The 20,741-nt window shown below is 46.1% G+C and overlaps 1 protein-coding gene and 1 pseudogene across 6 annotated transcripts in view; both read right to left on the bottom strand.

Moving 5' to 3' along the window:
• Positions 1 to 20,741, bottom strand: part of LOC139275311 (nuclear mitotic apparatus protein 1-like) — a 100,810-nt gene that overhangs the window by 61,110 nt on the left and 18,959 nt on the right. For 3 of the 6 annotated variants that reach the window (XM_070892593.1, XM_070892598.1, XM_070892599.1), the window contains exon 2: positions 7,701 to 7,777. In XM_070892593.1, coding sequence (XP_070748694.1) covers positions 7,701 to 7,742 — 42 coding nt within the window. In that variant the 5' untranslated portion in view covers positions 7,743 to 7,777. Of the gene's footprint in view, positions 1 to 7,700; positions 7,778 to 7,899; positions 8,091 to 10,257; positions 10,464 to 20,741 lie in introns of those variants that run through there. The other 3 variants (XM_070892594.1, XM_070892596.1, XM_070892595.1) reach the window with 3 other exon arrangements.
• Positions 13,941 to 14,103, bottom strand: LOC139275353 (U2 spliceosomal RNA; annotated as a pseudogene).

The following is a 20,741-nucleotide window of genomic DNA, read 5'->3' as shown; positions in this document are numbered from 1 at the left end:
TATTGTAAGGGGAATAGATAGGAGTTTCTGCGGCCGCAACCGAGACTCCAGGATGGTATGTTGCCTCCCTGGTGCAAGGGTCAAGGATATCTCGGAGCGGCTGCAGAGCATTCTGGAGAGGGAGGATGAACAGCCAGTTGTTGTGGTACATGTAGGTATCAACGATATAGGTAAGAAGCGGGAAGAGGTCCTACAAGCTGAATTTAGGGAGCTAGGAGTTAAATTAAAAAGTATGACCTCAAAAGGTAGTAATCTCTGGATTGCTACCAGTGCCACATGCTAATCAGAGTAGAGGGAGCAGGATAGTTAGAATAAATGCGTGGCTTGAGCAGTAGTGCAAGAGGGAGGGATTCAAATTCCTGGGACATTGGAACCGGTTCTGGGAGAAGTGGGACCTGTACAAAAGGGACGGTCTGCACTTGGGCAGGACTGGCACTGATGTCCTGGGGGTAACATTTGCTAATGCAGTTCAGGAGTGTTTAAACTAATATGGCAGGGGGATGGGAAGCTATGCAGCGAGATAGGGCGAAGTAATATGGAGTCAGAAACAGATGGGAGAAAGGTAAAAAGCAATAGTGGAAGGCCGAGTAAACAAAAGGCAAGAAACAAAAAGGGCCACACTATATCATAATTCTAAAAGGACAAAGGGTGTTAAAAAACAAGCCTGAAGGCTTTGTGTCTTAATGCAAGGAGTATCCGTAATAAAGTGGATGAATTAACTGTGTAAATAGATGTTAACAGATATGATGTGATTGGGATTACAGAGATGTGGCTCCAGGATGATCAACATCCATGGGTATTCAACATTCAGGAAGGATAGAATAAAAGGAAAAGGAGGTGGGGTATCATTGCTGGTTAAAGAGGAGATTAATGCAATAGTTAGGAAGGACATTAGCTTGGATGATGTGGGATCTATATAGGTAGAGCTGCAGAACACCAAAGGGCAAAAAACGTTAGTGGGAGTTGTGTACAGACCTCCAAACAATAGTAGTGATTTTGGGGAGGGCATCAAACAGCAAATTAGGGGTGCATGCAATAAAGGTACAGCAGTTATCATGGATGACTTTAATATGCATATAGATTGGGCTAACCAAACTGGAAGCAATACGGTGGAGGAGGATTTCCTGGAGTGCATAAGGGATGGTTTTCTAGACTAATATATCAAGGAACCAACTAGGGGGGAGGCCATCTTAGACTGGGTGTTGTGTAATGAGAGAGGATTAATTAGCAATCTCGTTGTGCGTAGCCCCTTGGGGAAGAGTGACCATAATATAGTGGAATTCTGCATTAGGATGGAGAATGAAACAGTTAATTCAGAGACCATGGTCCAGAACGTAAAGAAGGCTAACTTTGAAGGTATGAGGCGTGAATTGGCTAGGATAGATTGCCGAATGATACTTAAGGGGTTGACTGTGGATGGGCAATGGCAGACATTTAGAGACCGCATGGATGAACTACAACAATTGTACATTCCTGTCTGGCGTAAAAATAAAAAAGGGAAGGTGGCTCAACCGTGGCTATCAAGGGAAATCAGGGATAGTATTAAAGCCAAGGAAGTGGCATACAAATTGGCCAGAAATCGCAGCGAACCCAGGGACTGGGAGAAATTTAGAACTCAGCAGAGGAGGACAAAGGGTTTGATTAGGGCAGGGAAAATAGAGTACGAGTGCAGGGAACATTAAAACGAACTGCAAAAGTTTCTAAAGTTATGTAAATAGAAAAAGGTTAGTAAAGACAAACGTAGGTCCTCTACAGTCAGAATCAGGGGCAGTCATAACGGGGAACAAAGAAATGGCAGACCAATTGAACAAGTACTTTAGTTCGGTATTCACTAAGGAGGACACAAACAACCTTCCGGATATAAAAGGGGTCAGAGGGTCTAGTAAGGAGGAGGAACTGAGGGAAATCCTTATTAGTCGGGAAATTGTGTTGGGGAAATTGATGGGATTGAAGGCCGATAAATCCCCAGGGCCTGATGGACTGCATCCCAGAGTACTTAAGGAGGTGGCCTTGGAAATAGCGGATGCATTGACAGTCATTTTCCAACATTCCATAGACTCTGGATCAGTTCCTATGGAGTGGAGGGTAGCCAATGTAACCCCACTTTTTAAAAAAAAGGAGGGAGAGAAAACAGGGAATTATAGACTGGTCAGCCGGACATCGGTAGTGGGTAAAATGATGGAATCAATTATTAAGGATGTCATAGCAGCGCATTTGGAAAGAGGTGACATGATAGGTCCAAGTCAGCATGGATTTGTGAAAAGAAAATCATGCTTGACAAATCTTCTGGAATTTTTTGAGGATGTTTCCAGTAGAGTGGACAAGGGAGAACCAGTTGATGTGGTGTATTTGGACTTTCAGAAGGCTTCCGACAAGGTCGCACGCAAGAGATTAATGTGCAAAGTTAAAGCACATGGGATTGGGGGTAGTATGCTGACGTGGATTGAGAACTGGTTGTCAGACAGGAAGCAAAGAGTAGGAGTAAATGGGTACTTTTCAGAATGGCAGGCAGTGACTAGTGGGGTACCGCAAGGTTCTGTGCTGGGGCCCCAGCTGTTTACATTGTACATTAATGATTTAGATGAGGGGATTAAATGTAGTATCTCCAAATTTGCGGATGACACTAAGTTGGGTGGCATTGTGAGCTGCGAGGAGGATGCTATGAGGCTGCAGAGTGACTTGGAGAGGTTAGGTGAGTGGGCAAATGCATGGCAGATGAAGTATAATGTGGATAAATGTGAGGTTATCCACTTTGGTGGTAAAAACAGAGAGACAGACTATTATCTGAATGGTGTCAGATTAGGAAAAGGGGAGGTGCAACGAGACCTGGGTGTCATGGTACATCAGTCATTGAAGGTTGGCATGCAGGTACAGCACGCAGTTAAGAAAGCAAATGGCATGTTGGCCTTCATAGCGAGGGGATTTGAGTACAGGGGCAGGGAGGTGTTACTACAGTTGTACAGGGCCTTGCTGAGGCCACACCTGGAGTATTGTGTCCAGTTTTAGTCTCCTAACTTGAGGAAGGACATTCTTGCTATTGAGGGAGTGTAGCGAAGGTTCACCAGACTGAATCCCGGGATGGCGGGACTGACATATCAAGAAAGACTGGATCAACTGGGCTTGTATTCACTGGAGTTCAGAAGAATGAGAGGGGATCTCATAGAAACATTTAAAATTCTGATGGGTTTAAACAGGTTAGATGCAGGAATGTTGGGGAAGTCCAGAACCAGGGGTCACAGTCTAAGGATAAGGGGTAAGCCATTTAGGACCGAGATGAGGAGAAACTTCTTCACCCTGAGAGTGGTGAACCTGTGGAATTCTCTACCACAGAAAGTTGTTGAGGCCAATTCACTAAATATATTCAAAAAGGAGTTAGATGTAGTCCTTACTACGGGGGATCAAGGGGTATGGCGAGAAAGCAGGAATGGGGTACTGAAGTTGCATGTTCAGCCATGAACTCATTGAATGGCGGTGCAGGCTCGAAGGGGCGAGTGGTCTACTCCTGCACCTATTTTCTATGTTTCTATGTTTACCCAGAGAGTGGCGAGAATGTGGAACTCACTCCCACAGGGAATGGTTTAGGCAAATAGCACAAAGACATTTAATGGGAAAGCTAGATTAATACACGAGGGAGAAAGGAATAGAAGGATACGGTGATGGGGTGAGATGGAGGGGGGTGAAAGGAGGCTCGTGTGGAGCATAAACCCCGGCACGGACCCGTTAGGCCGAATGGCCTGTTTCTGTGCTGTACATTATGTAACCCTGCAAAACATCAATCAGTAAAGCAGAGAAAGCATGCTTAAGCTAATCAGTGCTCTGGCCAAACCACGTCCAGAGTACTTTGCCCATTTCTAATCACTAATACACAAGCGGAGGATTGAACCTTAGAGGGGGTGCGGCAAAGAGCTAAGGGTTCCTGGTTTTAAAGAAGACTGTGTTATGAAGAAATATTGGATTAAGTATTTCAGGAAGTTCCTCATTCAAAGCGCGATCAACACTCAGACTGGATCTCTGATAGGGAGGAGGGAACTGCAGCTTTTTACTTCATGAATAAACTAGGTTGGACTGGATGGTCTCGTCATGAATATCAACATTTGCAGAGATACCAAACTGAGGGAGAGGGTGCAAGTTAACAGAGAAAGAATGCAAGACGACATTAGAAAACTTGCAGACTGGGCAACTAAGTGACAAATGAACTTCAACATAACTTAATGTGAGATGGTGCACTTTGGTAGGACAAATAGAAACATCACCTACACTTTAGAAAGTAAGAAACTGAATGGGGTAAAAGAACAAAGGGATAGAGGTGAAGAAATCATTAAAAGCAGCATCACAGCTCAGCAAAGCAATTAAAAATGCTAACGAAGCACTGGGATTTATTGCCAGGGGTGTAGAATTAAAAAGTAGTGAAGTGATGTATAGGGCCCTGGTCAGGTTGCACTTGGAGCACTGTGCACAGTTTTGGTCTCCACACTATAAAAAGGACATAGAAGCACTGGAGAAAGTGCAAAGATTTACAAGGATGGTACCACAACTGAGATTACAATCATCGGGAAAGATTGAACGGGTTGGGTCTTTTGAAAAGAGCAGACTTCGAGGTGACCTGATCGAGGTCTACATAATGCTGAGTGTGGTGGAGCGGGTGGATGTGGAGAGAATGGTTCCACTTGTGGTAGAATCCAAAACTAGAGGCCATAAAAACAAGATGGTCACTAATAAATCCAATCGGGAAATAAGGAGAAATTTCTTTACCCAGAGAGCGGTGAGAATGTGGAACTGGCTGCCACAGGGAGTGGTTGAGGCGAATAACATAGATGCTTTCCAAAAGGAAACTAGACGTGTGTATGTGAGAAAAGGGAATAGAAAGGTATGCTGAAAGGCCGAGATGAGAAGGGGAGGAAAGTTGCGTGGAGCATAAATACCAGCACAGACTAGTTGGGCCGAATGGCCTGCTTCTGTGCTGCAGAGAATTAAAATGTAATGAAGTTAAGGTAAACTTGTATTGGGCCCTGGTCAGGCTAGTAGAGATCGGGGCCCTGGGGAGGTGTGAGTTCGGGGCCAGGGGCCCAGGGACAGCACCGGCCAGCCCGCATGTGCACACTAAGTCCGTGCAGCACAGCAGGTCTCCAGTCGTCCTGGTTATTCCTTGCTACTGGACCAAGACCTAGCTCCGTCAAGCCCGTGTGGTGGATGGTGTGCAACAGCCATCCCATGTTAAAAAAAATCCACACACAGGCATCTTCCACCCTTCAACATGTAGTTCGGGTTCTTCATGCGAAACACCGGTGAACTCATCCTTGTTTTAGCGTGGAAGCCTCGTTTCAAGGGGCTGCCTATGATGAGTAGAGAAAATGCTAGAATCTATTAATAAGGACGTGGTAACAGGGCACTTAGAAAATAATAGGATTGGGAAGTGTCTACACCGATTTATGAAAGGGAAATCATGTTTAATGAATCTTAAGTTTTTTTTGAGGTTGTAACTAGCAGAATAGATAAGGGGAACCAGTGGATGTGATGTATGTGGATTTTCAGAAGATATTCGATAAGGTGCCACACAAGAGGTTATTAAACAAAATTAGGGCTCATGGGATTGGGGTTAATATATTAGCATGGATTGAGGATTGGTTAACGGACAGAAAATAGAGCAGGAATAAATGAGTCATTTTCGGGTTGGCAGACTAACTAGTGGGGTACCACAAGGATCAGTGCTCGAGTCCCAGCTATTCACAATCTATATCAATGATTTGGATGAGGGGATCAAAAGTAATATATCCAAGTTTGCTGATGATACAAAGTTAGGTGGGAAGAGGAACATAAGAACATAAGAAATAGGAGCAATGGCCCCTTGAGCCTGCTCCACCATTTAATAAGATCATGGCTGACCTGATTGTGAACTCAACTCCACTTCCCCACCCGCTCCCCAAAACCCCTTATCCCCTTATCGTTTTAGAAACTGTCTATTTCTGTCTTAAATATATTCAATGTCCCAGCTTCCACAGCTCTCTGAGGCAGCGAATTCCACAGATATACAACCCTCTGAAATTTCTCCTCATCTCGGTTTTAAATGGGCGGCCCCTTATTCTAAGATCATGCCCCCTAGTTCTAGTCTCCCCCATCAGTGGAAACATCCTCTCTGCATCCACCTTGTCAAGCCCCCTCATTATCTTATACGTTTCGATAAGATAACCTCTCATTCTTCTGAATTCCAATGAGTAGAGGCCCAACCTACTCAATTTCCTCATAAATCAATCTCCTCATCCCCGGAATCAACCTAGTGAACAGCGTCCAAAGCAAGTACAGACAACTCTCGATTATCCGAGTCCCTCAGGGATTGGGCTATTCCGGGTAATCGATTTTTCCCGTTAGGGTGAGTCGACATTTTAAAGTTAAAACTTTAATGAATCAATACAATCAGCTACAAACAGTAACAAGGGGAAATAGACAGGTGAGTGGGCAAAAACATGGCGCATGTAATGTGGAGAAATGTGAAGTTATCCACTTTGGTAGGAAAAATAGAAAAGCAAAGTATTTTTTTAAACGGTGAGAGATTGGGAAATGTTGGTGTTCAGAGGGATCTGGGTGTCCTTGTACACACATCACAAAGTTAACATGCAGGTACAGCAAGCAATGAGGAAAGCAAATGGTACGTTGGCCTTTATTACAAGAGGATTTGAGTGCAATTATATAGGACCCTGGAGTATTGCGTGCAGTTTTGGTCTCCTTACCTAAGGAAGGATATATCTTCCATAGAGGGACTGCAATGAAGGTTCACCAGACTGATTCCTGATATGGGGGGATTGTCCTATGAGGAGAGATTGAGCAGACTAGGTAGGCCTGTTTTCTCTAGAGTTTAGAAGAATCTCACTGAGACACAAAATTCTTACAGGGTTTGACAGGGTAGATACAGGGAGGTTGTTTCCCCCGGGCTGGGGAGTCTGGAACCAGGGGTCACAGTCTCAGGATAAGGGGTTGGCCATTTAGGACTGAGATGAGGAGGAATTTCTTCACTCAGAGGGTGGTGAATCTTTGGAATTCTCTGCCCCAGAGAATGGTGGAGGCTCAGTCTTTGAGTATATTCAAGACAAAGATAGATAAGATTTTTGGATATTAAGGGAATCAAGGGATATGGGAATAGTGGAGCTGAGGTAGAATATTGAATGATCTTATTGAATGGCCGACTCCTGCTCCTATTTCTTATGTACTTATACTCGATGTAATCTGTATCTACCAGAGTGGGTCAAGTGCAATAAACAAGTCCATATAATTTTGTAGCAACCTAGACTTGGTATTGTAGTACAATACAAACATCATGAGCTTCTTTGCGAAGGCTATTTTCCAGCACATGGCGGGGTGAGGCTTCATGCCTGGCCCCCATTACAATAAGCGACACAGCATCAGCTCCGGAGAGATCCAGACTGCCAGGCACCCACTGTAGCCCGGAGGCGGGCAAGTACATAACGCACCGTGTCGAAAAGGGACGAGAGAGTATTTTCAAGGCTGAGATAAGATAGATTTTTGGACTCTTGGGAAATCAAGGTATATGGGGAGAGGGTGGGAAAGTGAAGTCAAGGTTGATCAGCCACGATCGCATTGAACGCTTGAGGAGCCGAATGATCCATTCTTTCTCCTATTTCTTACGTTCTTAATAAAACTCTGCCACGGACTAGGAAAAAAAAAGCGTTACCGGGTAGCTTCCTTACCCATTTCACCAAGGCCTCAGCCTTTGTCCTGTGCACTGCCATTCTGTAGTTCTACTCGGTTCCACTCACGCGGTGACCTGGAAATTAAAGACAAAGGCATGAACTGCAGGGAGAAAGAGAGAGAGCTGTAGTCAGAAAGCAGGCTGCAATTACTGCAGGAGAATGTATTTTAAAAAACACACAACTTTTGTTAACTTACCACCCAACTGCAGTTAGTAGCCTACTCGTTCCGCAGCTTTAAGAGACCAGGATAAGAGACCAGGAAAGCCTCGCACCTGGTTACAGGCCAGACAGACAACGGCTGCTGCTGTTTTATGAGGGGCTCGTCCAGTGCCAACTTTTCCAGCAACGCCATGTGAGGGATTACCTGCAATCTCGGCTGGGGAAGGGCTGAGCAACAAAAAAAGGTGTTGGTGCAATAAAACACTCCGCAGGGCCGGCCTGAGCAAGCCACAGTCACAGAGGCACTTCACGGAGAAACAAAAACATGCGTTAAATCAAACCCTTGGTCGTTTTAAAAAAAAGGACTGGACATTTCTGCAGTGCATCGAAAGAGGATGGGGAATATAGCTGGAAGCAAACTGCAGCACACACACACAGTTTGAAACCGAAGCAGTCTGGACCCCTTTCCCGAAGACCAACTTAAAATGGATCCTCATCAACTGCAGTGATATAGGAGAGGAGTAACACCACAGGGGAACAAAATAGCAAATGAAACCCAACTGCATCCCCAGTTGGAACTAGAATAGCCTGCGAACACTCTTGTCGCGCTCCCGATAGTAAAACGACAAACATACAATAATCGCTGCACATCATTGGCTGTAAAGCATTTTGGAATGTCCCGTGGTCGTGAAAGGCACTGTGGTAATGGAAGTTCTTTCTTTCCATTGTACGACCCTGTAAACTCATTGTGACATAAAAATTGCAACGGTAGTGAACAATAGTTAAGTACAATTAGTCCAGAGGCCTGGCCTAATAATCCAGGGTCTTCAAATCACAACAGGGAAGTTTGAGAATTCAAATATGTGTTTTTTGGAGAAAAAAAATGTAAACTGGTTTCAGTAACACTGACCACGAAATCGTCGGATTGTCGTAAAAATCCAACTGGTTCACTAACGTCCTTTGGGGAAGGAAACCCGCCATCCTTATGCAGTCTGGGCCTGTAGGTGACTCCCGTCCCACAGTTAGCTGCCCTCTGAAGTGCCCCAGCAAGCCACTCAGTTGTACCAGGGCAACTATGGAAGGGTGATAATCATAGATATTTACAGCATAGGAGGTGGCCATTCGGCCCATCATGTTCCTGCCGGCCGACAAAGAGCTCTCCAGCTCAATCCCACTTTCCAGCTCTCGAGCTCAATCCCACTTTCCAGCTCTCGGTCCATAGCCCTATAGGTTATGGCACTTCAAGTGCATATCCAAGTACTTTTTAAATGCGGTGAGGGTTTCTGCCTCAACCACCCTTTCAGGCGGTGAGTTCCATACCCCCACCACCCTGTGGGTGAAGAAAAATTATCCTGAACACCCCTCTCTAAACCTCCTTCCAGTTACTTGAAATCTATGCCCTCTGGTTATTGACCTCTGTGCCAAAGAACTAGAGTGGATAGGAAGGAGCTAACCAGGCCCCTATAAAAGGACTGAGTTGCCCACATCCTGAGAATTAATATAAAAAAAATAAACTGCAGTACAGATTATTTTCCCAGCAAGAGCAGTTCAGCACTGGGTGACTTGAGGACACAGCAAGTGTGAAGCAGGCAGGCACTGAGCCCGTTTGAAAGATGCCCAGGCCTCCCCCAAGGCCTTCAGTCCACAGCCTCAACCAAGAGACAAGACAAAAGTTGGGCCAGCGGCCCATTCGAGAGGCCACACACAGCCTGCAGGCAGAGGGAGGACATTTTCAACCCAAACGGGCTCACGCCGCGGCGACACAACATTCCGTTTGTTATTTTACAGAGGGTGTGGTCAGACATTCCGCCCACACCGAAGAGGAGCAGAGGAAATTGGTGCAATAATTTAAAAAGAGCGGAAAAAAATTGCTTCCGACCAAAAAGAATCAAAATTGCATTCATGCATAAAATGGAGATGCGACAACTGCAGCTGTCCAGGGCCACGGGCTTTCTCTGCTCAGAATTCATTTTGCAAAAAAAAAATTTAACTTCACAAAAATAAAATTGCTAAAGGAGGCTTTTTTTTTTGGTTGTTGTTGCAAAGATCAAATTGCATTCTTGCATAAAATGGAGCCGTGCTGGGCCCCGAGCCCGGGCTTATTGTGTGTGTGTGTGTGTTTCGAAGCAGGAATTCATTTTGCAAAAATAAGTTCACAGCAAAAAAACGAAACTGGCAAGAGTTTGTGTTTGCAAAAACATTGCAATTCGTGTGTGTAAAGCGGGGACAGAGGAGAGGCCGGGCCCCGAGCTTAGTTTAAAACCAAGGATTCTTCTACAAATGAAGATCACACACACACACACACACACACAGAGAAATCAATAAATGCGAGGTTTGAAGAAGGCTGTGCAGAGAGGCGGCCCCACGGCGGGCCGGCCAACCCTGGGAAACTCACTCGGATCTGCAACAATTTGCTCATGTAGCAATCCCTGGGCAACACAGCCCAGTGTCGCGTCTGCCCGCAATCCTCTCTTTAAACTTTCTCCCTCCTCCCACAAGTGGCACTTACTACACTTTTTTTTTAAAATATAAAAAAGAGGGAGGGTCTGAAAACAACACACTTTCATTTAATAAATCCTCTTCACTGGTGTTGGCAGGCTGTTTCCACTTCCTGTTACGTTGACTATCGCTTTCCCCTCCTCTGCCTCGGAGTCGTCAGCTCACATTTAACCTCGCACTCCCAAAACAGCAGCAAGAGGATTGAGGGGAGGCTTCAAACCCTGGGCCCTGTCTAAGTGGAGGTTGGAAGCTCTTCATGTGAGGAACAAGAATTTCCCCACCACACCCGCTATCCTACCCAACGTTCTGCCCTCAACTTGAATTTATATAGCGCCGTTAAAGTCGTGAAAAACGGCCCAAGGCGCTTCATGGCAGCGTTATCGGAAAACCGATTCTTGACACCCACTCCAGAGACTCGAGCGCCAAATCTAGGCCGACTCTACAGTGCGGCGCTGAGGAAGGTACCATCTTTCAGATAAGACATTAAACCGTGGCCTTGTCTGCCCTCTCGGGTGGACGTAAAAGATCCCCATGCCCACTATTTTGAAGAGCAGGGGAGTTCTCCCTCAATCACCATCACTAAAATGGATTATTTGGTCATTAATGCTGTGGGAGCTGGTGGTACATAAATTGGCTACATGATTCCTACAGAAGAATACTTCAAAAGTATTTCATTGGCTGTAAAGTGCTTTGCAACATCTGGAGGTCAGGGAAGATGCTACAGAAAGCAAGTTCTTACTTTGATCCCCTTTCCTCACCCCCCTCACTCAGAGAAGCCCTCACCACCCACAGTCTGTGCCTGGCCCATGGAGGGAGCAGTGATCAGGGCTATGCAATTGTCCAAATCACACCCCCCTCCACAAAGTCCCCGCTGAAAAAATAGCTCAGCAGTTCATTATAAATTCTCTCCCGTATTTTGAAAGATTTTGTTTGCAGATACCCTCAGCGTTACCCCATTTCCACCAAGAAATTCCCAGATGTTGATCTGCAAAAAACACTGATTTCCTCCAGAGAGCAAGGAGGGAAAAAAAGGATGCAGCAGATGTAATGTGAAAGCTGTACGAGCTGAATTTTATTTTGAGAAAGCAGGGCACCGACAATTCCCAGAAGATGGAGGTCATTAGCAAAGGCCCACTCCAACCACACAAGGTGCAGAGAGACGGAGCGAGAGAAAAAAACCTAACATTTACACAGTGCCTTTCATGACCGCACTTTAGGAGTGTAGTCACTGTTGTAATGTGGGAAATGCGGCAGCCAATTTGCACAAAGCAAGCTCCCACAAACAGCAATGTGATAATGACCAGATCATCTGTTTTTAGTGATGTTGATTGAGGGATAAATATTTGCCCCAGGACACCGGGGAGAACTCCCCTGCTCTTCTTCAAAATAGTACAGTGAGAAAATTTAAGTTTTTAACAGTGATGTTACTGGACTGTTAATCCAGGGCCTGGTCTTAAAGGCCACAGAACTACAGTTCAAATCCCACAGATTAACGATTTGAATTGCTTTTTAAAGAAAATCTGGAAATAAAAAAGCCGGAATCAGTAAAGGTGAGCAAATTGTCAGATTCTAAAATCCTGCAAATACCCTGGGAGGACAGACGCACCAATGTTAGAGTCCTCGACCAGGCCAACATCCCCAGCATCGAAGCACTGACCACACTTGATCGGCTCTGCTGGGTAGGCCACACATTGTTCGCATGCCAGACACGAGACTCCCAAAGCAAGCGCTCTACTCGGAACTCCTACACGGCAAACGAGCCAAAGGTGGGCAGAGGAAATGTTTCAAGGACATCCTCAAAGCCTCCCTGATAAAGTGCAACATCCCCACTGACACCTGGGAGTCCCTGGCCAGAGACCGCCCAAAGTGGAGGAAGTGCATCCGGGAGGGCGCTGAGCACCGAGTCTCCTCGCCGAGAGCATGCAGAAACCAAGCGCAAGCAGCGGAAGGAGCGTGCGGCAAACCAGACTCCCCATCCATCTTTTCCCTCAACGATTATCTGTCCCACCTGTGACAGGAACTGTGGCTCTCGTATTGGACTGTACAGCCACCTCAGGACTCATTTTTAAAGTGGAAGCAAGTCTTCCTCGATTCCGAGGGACTGCCTATGATGATGACGATGATGTAAAAACCCAACTGGTTCACTAATGTCCCTTCGGGAAGGAAACCTGGCCACATCGTGAGAATACATTTTTAAAAAAAATTATACATCCTTATTCTCGACCCTCCAACCATTGGAAAGAGCCTGTTTCTATCCATTATGTCCCATCCTTTCATAATTTAAAAAACACTACATCCAATCACCCAGTAATCTCAAGATCGACATTAGTTAGGCCGCAGCTAGAGTACTGCGTACAGTTCTGGTCACCACATTACAAGGATGTGATTGCACAAGAGAGAGTACAGAGGAGATTTACGAGGATGTTGCCAGGACTGGAAAACTTTAGCCATGAGAAAAGATTGGATGGGCTGGGGTTGTTTTCCTTCGAACAGAGGAGACTGAGGGTATTTAGGTGTATAAAATTATGAGGGGCCTAGATAGAGTGGATAGGAAGGACCTATTTCCCTTAGCAGAGGGGTCAACACCAAGGGACATGGATTTAAAGTATTTGGTGGAAGGATTAGAGGGGCGATGAGAAGACATTTCTTCATCCAGAGGTGGTGGGGGTCTGGAACTCACTGCCTGCAAGGGTGGTCGAGGCAGAAACACACACAATATTTAAAAAGTACTTGGATGTGCACTTGAAGAGCCGTAACCTGCAGGGCTACGGACCGAGAGCTGGAAAGTGGGATTCGGCTGGTACAGACCCGATGGCCTCCTTCTGTGCTGATATTTTATATGACTCTATGAACAGCCCCAATAATTCAAGTCTTATAACAATGAAAGTGTGTGTTTCCACGACGTGCATTCTAATCAGCGAGCGCCGCACAGATCTGATCAAATCTAAGGTTTTACACGTTTCATTGTCACATGGTAATGCGGACAACTCAATATTGTTTTTTTTTAAAACTGAAGAAACAAGATAAACAGGTCCTGTTTTATATAAATATAAAAACCAGGGGAAAATAACGTTCCCTGTAATTGTTTTTTGGGGTGCACGGCCCGAACCTCTGCACATGCGCATTTGTTCTGTTGAAAATCCTCCAGGCAGCCTGCCCAGGAGCTTTAGACAGCCGCGCTGCTGAACGGGATCATTTGCGGCAAATTGTTCACGCATAAATCACCCGTCGGCAGTCCTGAGCTTCACATACCCAGCATCAGTCGTGTACTTCTGTGGATACTGTATATCGCCCTGGCAACAACACTCAATCTCTGGCTGCTTTGACTTGTTACTGTCAATAAATACCTGCCGCACATTTGCCTGCAGGTTATGTTGGAAAGATATGCCCAGAACACACACACACTTACACAATTCTCAATGCCGTCACCAGGACTACATGTATTCATTCTCGGGATGTGGGTGTCACTGGCAAGGCCAGCATTTTTTTTTTTTCTTTCCCCATTCTTGTCAGATCAACTCCAGCGCCAAAGATCACTTTGCGCTATTTAAACTTGATCTTAGCCCAAAGGCCGAGAGGGAAAGCTGCACCGTTCCTGGAAACACTGCAATACCAGGTCGACAAGCCCCTGTTCTATCTCCCTGTTCCAAAAAACAATTCAATATTTGGTCCCCATAGGGGATATTAAACTGATAAGAACAGATACTACACTTGATCTTAGCCAAAAGGCAAGGCCAGCATTTATTGCCCCTTGAGAAGGTGGTGGTGAGCCGCCGCCTTGAACCGCTGCAGTCCGTGTGGTGAAGGTGCTCCCACAGTGCTGTTAGGGAGGGAATTCCAGGATTGTGACCCAGCGATGATGAAGGAACGGCCGATATATTTCCAAGTCAGGATGGTGTTAAACACATGAGGGAGAAAGGAATAGAAGGATATGTTGATGGGGTGAGATGAAGAGGCTCGTGTGAAGCATAAACACCGGCACGGACCTGTTGGGCCCAATGGCTGTCTCTGTGCTTGGAGGAGAACTTGCAGGAAATGGTGTTCCCATGCTACCCTTGTCCTTCTTGGTGGTAGAGGTCGCTGGTTTGGAGTCTACAAATGTGACCCTGAGCCCCCTGTTAAGTCCTGGTGCCGCTCTGACCTCTCTGTCTTTAGCCCTTCACACTGTTCCAACAAAGTTTAACTCAAGCTTGTGAAACAGCTCCTCATCTTTCTATCAGATGCTTTGAGCCTGTTGGCCTGAATATGACGAATTACCCATCCAGAGTTGACCTGAGAAGGTGGCGATACAACAGAGAGTGGTTTGCCAGGTCACTTCAGAGGGCAGTTAAGAGGCAACTTGATCAGCTCCGTTGGGCAGGCCACATTGTCTGCATGTCAGACACGAGACTCCCAAAGCAAGCACTCTACTCGGAACTCCTACACTGGAAGCGAGCCAAAGGTGGGCAGAGGAAACATTACAAGGACACCCTCAAAGCCTCCCTGATAAAGTGCAACATCCCCACCAACACTTGGGAGTCCCTGGCCAAAGACCGCCCTTAGTGAGGAAAAGCATCCAGGAGGGCGCTGAGCACCTCGAGTCTTGTCGCCGAGAGCATGCAGAAATCAAGCGCAGACAGCGGAAGGAGCGTGCGGCAAATCAGTCCCACCCATCCTTTCCTTCAACCACTGTCTGTCCCACCTGTGACAGGGACTGTGGCTCTCATATTGGACTGTTCAGCCACCTGAAGGCTCATGTTTCGAGTGGAAGCAAGTCTTCCTCGATTCCGAGGATATGATGATGAAGAGGCAACCATGTTGGTGTGGGACTGGAGTCACATGTAGGCCAGACCAGGTTAGGATGGCAGTTTTCCTTCCCTAAAGGAAGGACATTAGTGAACCAGTTGGGTCTGCACAACTATCTGACAGCTTCTTGGTCACTCTCAGTGATATCAGATTTTTTTTTTCTTTAAATATGGAATTTAAATTCTCGAACTGGCCCGGTGGGATTTGAAGCCACGTTCCCTGGAGTATTAATCTACTCAGTGTGCCAACACACCTAGCTGTACAGTAGCATCTTCTGTCCTTCCAAAACTCGGTCACAACTCAGGACAATACTTTGTGTTGTGTTATATTCAGGGCAATGCGTTTCAAACCCGAGTGTATAGGGAGAACACCTGAAAGTAGTGACACAATCCCGGGCAGCCACAACTTACTTCTGAAAGATACTGCCTGCTACCCAGAAGACCAAGACTGCAACTTCGCAGAAAACAAGATCGAATGAAGGAACGAAAATAACTTGCATTTATAGAGCGTCTTTCACAACCTCTGCACGTTCCAAAGCGCTTCACAGCTAATTAAGTTTTTTTTAAGTGGAGTCACTGTCGCAATGTAGGAAACACAGCAGCCAATTTGTGCACAGCAAGCTCTCTCAAACAGCAATGAAATAATGGACCAGAGCATCTGTTTTAAAGTGTTGGCTGATGGATAAATGTTAGTCAGGATACCGGGAGAATAGTGCCATTGGGATCTTGTACCTCCACCTGAGGGGGAAGACAGAGCCGTCGGCTTATCATCTCATCTGAAAGACGGCCCTTTCAACAGTGCGATGCTCCCCCAGTACTGCCCCCTCCGACAGTGCGGCGCTTCCTCCGACAGTGCGGTGCTCCCTCAGTACTGCCCCTCCGACAGTGCTGCGCTCCCTCAGCACTGCCCCTCCGACAGTGCGGCGCTCCCTCAGCACTGCCCCTCCGGCAGTGCGGCGCTCCCTCAGCACTGCCCCTCCGTTGTGCGGCGCTCCCTCAGTACTGCCCCTCCGACAGTGCGGCGCTCCCTCAGCACTGCCCCTCCGACAGTGCGGCCCTCCCTCAGCACTGCCCCTCCGACAGTGCGGCGCTCCCTCAGCACTGCACCGGAGAGTCAGATTGGGTTATGTGCTCACATCTCTGGAGTGAAACTCGAACCCACAACCTGCTGACTCAGAGGAGAATGCTACCCACAAGCCACAGCTGACATTCGTATACAACAAGAAAACCAATGATTTTAAGTCAACAAATACAAAAAGGTCAAAAAGATATAAAATAATTCAGCATTTGAATTACTCACTCTGCACACAGGACGTGTCATTTTCACACGTTCTTACTGTGCGTGCATTCCAGGGATGGGAGAGACGCGAGATACTGGGACTCTCCACTGGAGCAGAGCGGGGACAATAGGAGATTCATAAGAACATATGAAATAGGAGCAGGAGTAGGCCATACGGCCCCTCGAGCCTGCTCCGCCATTTAATACGATCATGGACTCAGGTCCACTTCCCTGCCCGCTCCCCATAACCACTCATCGGTTCAAGAGAAAGGAAGAAAGACTTGCATTTATATAATGCCTTTCATGACCACCTGACATCCCCAAGCACTTTACAGCCAAGGAGCGGTGCTCCCTCAGTGCTGCCCCTCCGATAGTGTGGCGCTCCCTCAGTACTGCCCCGCCGACAGTGCAGAGCCCCCTCAGTACCTTCCCTCCAACAGTGCGACACTCCCTCAGTGCTGCCCCTCCGTCAGTGCAGAGCTCCCTTAGCACTGCATCAGCCTAGATTTTGTGATCAAATCTCTGGAGTGGTTCTCAAACCCACAACCTTCTGACTCAGAGGCGAGTGAGCTACCTACTGAGCCGTCGCTGAAGATTATGAAGGACGGATTTTGATAGAGTGGGCCGTGGTTAAGTTACTCGACGAATAACCCAGAGGTCGTGCGTTCAAATCCCACCAATATGAAACCGAATTTAATAAATCTAGTCATTTGTGGGCAGACATCAGCCAATAGGAGGAAACATAGAAAATAGGCGCAAGAGTAGGCCATTCGGCCTTTCAAGTCTGCACCACCATTCAATAAGATCATGGCTGATCATTCAACCTCAGTACCCCTTTCCTGCTTTCTCTCCATACCCCTTGATCCCTTTAGCCATAAGGGCCACATCTAACTCCCTTTTGAATATATCCAACGAACTGGCCTCAACAACTTTGTGGTAGAGAATTCCACAGGTTCACAATTCTCTGAGTGAAGACGTTTCTCCTCATCTCGGTCCTAAATGGCTTACCCCTTATTCTTAGACTGTGACCCCTGGTTCTGGACTTCCCCAACATCGGGAACATTCTTCCTGCATCTAACTTGTCCAGTCCCGTCAGAATTTTATGTTTCTATGAGATCCCCTCTCATTCTTCTAAATTCCATTGAATATTAGCCGAGTCGATCCAGTCTTTCTTCATATGTCAGTCCAGCCATCCCGGGAATCAGTCTGGTGAACCTTCACTGCACTCCCTCAATAGCAAGAATGTCCTTCCTCAGATTAGGCGACCAAAACTGTACACAATATTCAAGGTGTGGCTTCACCAAGGCCCTGTACAACTGCAGTAAGACCTCCCTGCTCCTATACGCAATTCCTCTTAACATGAAGGCCAACATGCCATTTGCCTTCACTGCCTGCTGTACCTTCATGACAACTTTCAATGACTGATGTACCATGATATCCAGGTCTTGTTGCACCTCCCTTTTTCCTAATCTGTCACAATTCAGGTAATATTCGGCCTTCCTGTTTTTGCCACCAAAAAGTGGATAACCTCACATTTATCTACATTATACTGCATCTGCCATGCATTTGCCCACTCACCTAACCTGTCCAAGTCACCCTGCAGCCTCTTAGCATCCTCCTCACAGCTCACACTGCCACCCAACTTAGTGTCATCTGCAAACTTGGAGATATCATATTCAATTCCTTCATCTAAATCATTAATGTATATTGTAATGTCCCAGCAATGAACCTTGCGGTACCCCACTAGTCACTGCCTGCCATTCTGAAAATAACCCGTTTAATCCTACTCTTTGCTTCCGATTGTCTGCCAACCAGTTCTCTATTCACGTCAATACATTACCACCAATACCATGTGCTTTAATTTTGCACACTAATCTCTTGTGTGGGACTTGGTCAAAAGCCTTTTGAAAGTCCAAATACACCGTGTCCACTGGTTCTCCCTTGTCCACTCTACTAGTTACATCCTCAAAAAATTCTAGAAGATTTCCCTTTCATAAATCCATGCTGACTGGGACCGATCCGGTCACTGCTATTACATCTTTAATAATTGATTCCAACATTTTCCCCATTACCGATGTTAGGCTAACCGGTCGATAATTCACTGTTTTCTCTCTCCCTCCTTTTTTAAAAAAAAAGTGGGGTTACATTAGCTACCCTCCAATCCATAGGAACTGATCCAGAGTCTATAGAATGTTGAAAAATGACTACCAATGCATCCACTATTTCTAGAGCCACTTCCTTAAGTACTATGGGATGCAGACTATCAGGCCTTGGGGATTTATCAGCCTTCAGTTCCGTCAATTTCCCGAATACAATTTCCTGACTAATAAGGATGTCCTTCAGTTCCTCCTCCTCGTTAGACCCGCGATCCCCTAGTATTTCCGGAAGGTTATTTGTGTCTTCCTTAGTGAAGACAGAAGCAAAGAATTTGTTCAATTGATCTGCCATTTCTTTGTTCCCCATTATAAATTCACTTGATTCTGACTGCAAGGGACCTACATTTGTCTTCACTAATCTTTTTCTCTTCACATATCTAGAGAAGCTTTTGCAGTCAGTTTTTGTGTTCCCAGCAAACTTCCTCTCATACTCTATTTTCCCCCTCCTAATTAAACCCTTTGTCCTCCTCTGCTGAATTCAAAATTTGTCCTCAGGTTTGCTGCTTTTTCTGTCCAATTTATATGCCTCTTCCTTGGATTTAATACTATCCCTAATTTCCCTTGTTAGCCACGGTTGAGCCACTTTCCCCGTTTTATTTTTATGCCAGACAGGGATGTACAATTATTGAAGTTCATCTATGTGATCTTTAAATGTCTGCCATTGCCTATCTACGGTCAACCCTTTAAGTATCAGTCGCCAATCTATCCTAGCCAATTCACGTCTCATACCATCAAAGTTACCTTTCTTTAAGTTTAGAACCCTAGTCTCTGAATTAACTGTGTCACTCACCATCTTAATGAAGAATTCTACCATATTATGGTCACTTTTCTCCAAGGGGCCTTGCACAACAAGATTGCTAATTCTCGTTACACAATACCCAGTATAGGATGGCCAGCTCTCTAGTTGGTTCCTCGACATATTGGTCGAGAAAACCATCCCTTATACACTCCAAGAAATCCTCCTCCACTGTATTGCTACCAGTTTGGTTAGCCCAATCTATATGTAGATTAAAGTCACGCATGGTAACTGCTGCACTTTTATTGCACGCGTCCCTAATTTCCGGTTTGATGCCATCCCCAACTTCACTACTACTGTTTGGTGGTCTGTACACAACTCCCACTAGCCTTTTGTGCCCTTTGGTGTTCCGCAGCTCTACCTATACAGATTCCACATCATCCAAGCTAATGTCCTTCCTTACTATTGCATTAATCTCCTCTTTAACCAGCAACGCTACCCCACCTCCTTTTCCTTTCTGTCTATCCTTGCTGAATATTGAATATCCCTGGATGTCGAGTTCCCAGCCTTGGTCACCCTGGAGTCATGTCTCCGTAATCCCAATTACATCATATCCGTTAACACCTATCTGCACAGTTAATTCATTCACCTTATTACGAATGCTCCTCGCAGTGAGATAGAAAGCCTTCAGGTTTGTTTTTTTAACACTCTTTGTCCTTTTAGAATTATGCTGTAATGTGGCCCTTTTTGATTTTTGCCTTTGATTTCTCTGCCCTCCACTTTTCCTCATCTCCTTTCTACCTTTTGCTTCTGCCCCCATTTTACTTCCCTCTGTCTCCCTACATAGATTCCCATCCCCCTGTCATATTAGTTTAAACCCTCCCCAACAGAACTAGCAAACACTCCCCCTAGGACATTGGTTCCGGTCCTGCCCAGGTGCCCAGGATAATGGCCCTTCAGTGGGGACCGGCCAAGTGCAGCGTTAGTCTAATCTAATGACAACGCTGAATATGTTCACACATCAGGGAGGTTCACATCACGACTCCCTGTTCAACTACTGTCAGGCTCTGGTTTCTGCACAGTAATCGCCGTGCTGTGACCAGGAAGACCAAGAGTCCTGTGTAAATGCACTATAATTATTTTTAACAACATGAAAATGCTGCAAACACTCAACAGGCAGCGTCTGTGGAGAGAGAAGCTGAGTTGACGTTTCAGGCCGATGACCTTTCACTCGAACGGGAAAAAGTTTGTCCAGCTGGGTGGGACTGCATTCACCTGGTTCCATTCTTATCTATGTGATCATAGCCAGAGAATCTCCAGCAACAGCTTCTCTTCCCGCCCCCACATCGTTACCTCTGGCGTCCCCCAAGGATCTGTCCTTGGCCCCCTCGGCGACATCATCCGGAAACACAGCGTCAGTTTCCA

This window comes from Pristiophorus japonicus, chromosome 10 (genome assembly GCF_044704955.1).
Source record: "Pristiophorus japonicus isolate sPriJap1 chromosome 10, sPriJap1.hap1, whole genome shotgun sequence".
Lineage (NCBI taxonomy): Eukaryota > Metazoa > Chordata > Chondrichthyes > Pristiophoridae > Pristiophorus > Pristiophorus japonicus.
Note: the sequence above shows the minus strand (reverse complement) of the source record. Positions and strands in the feature narration are given on the sequence as shown.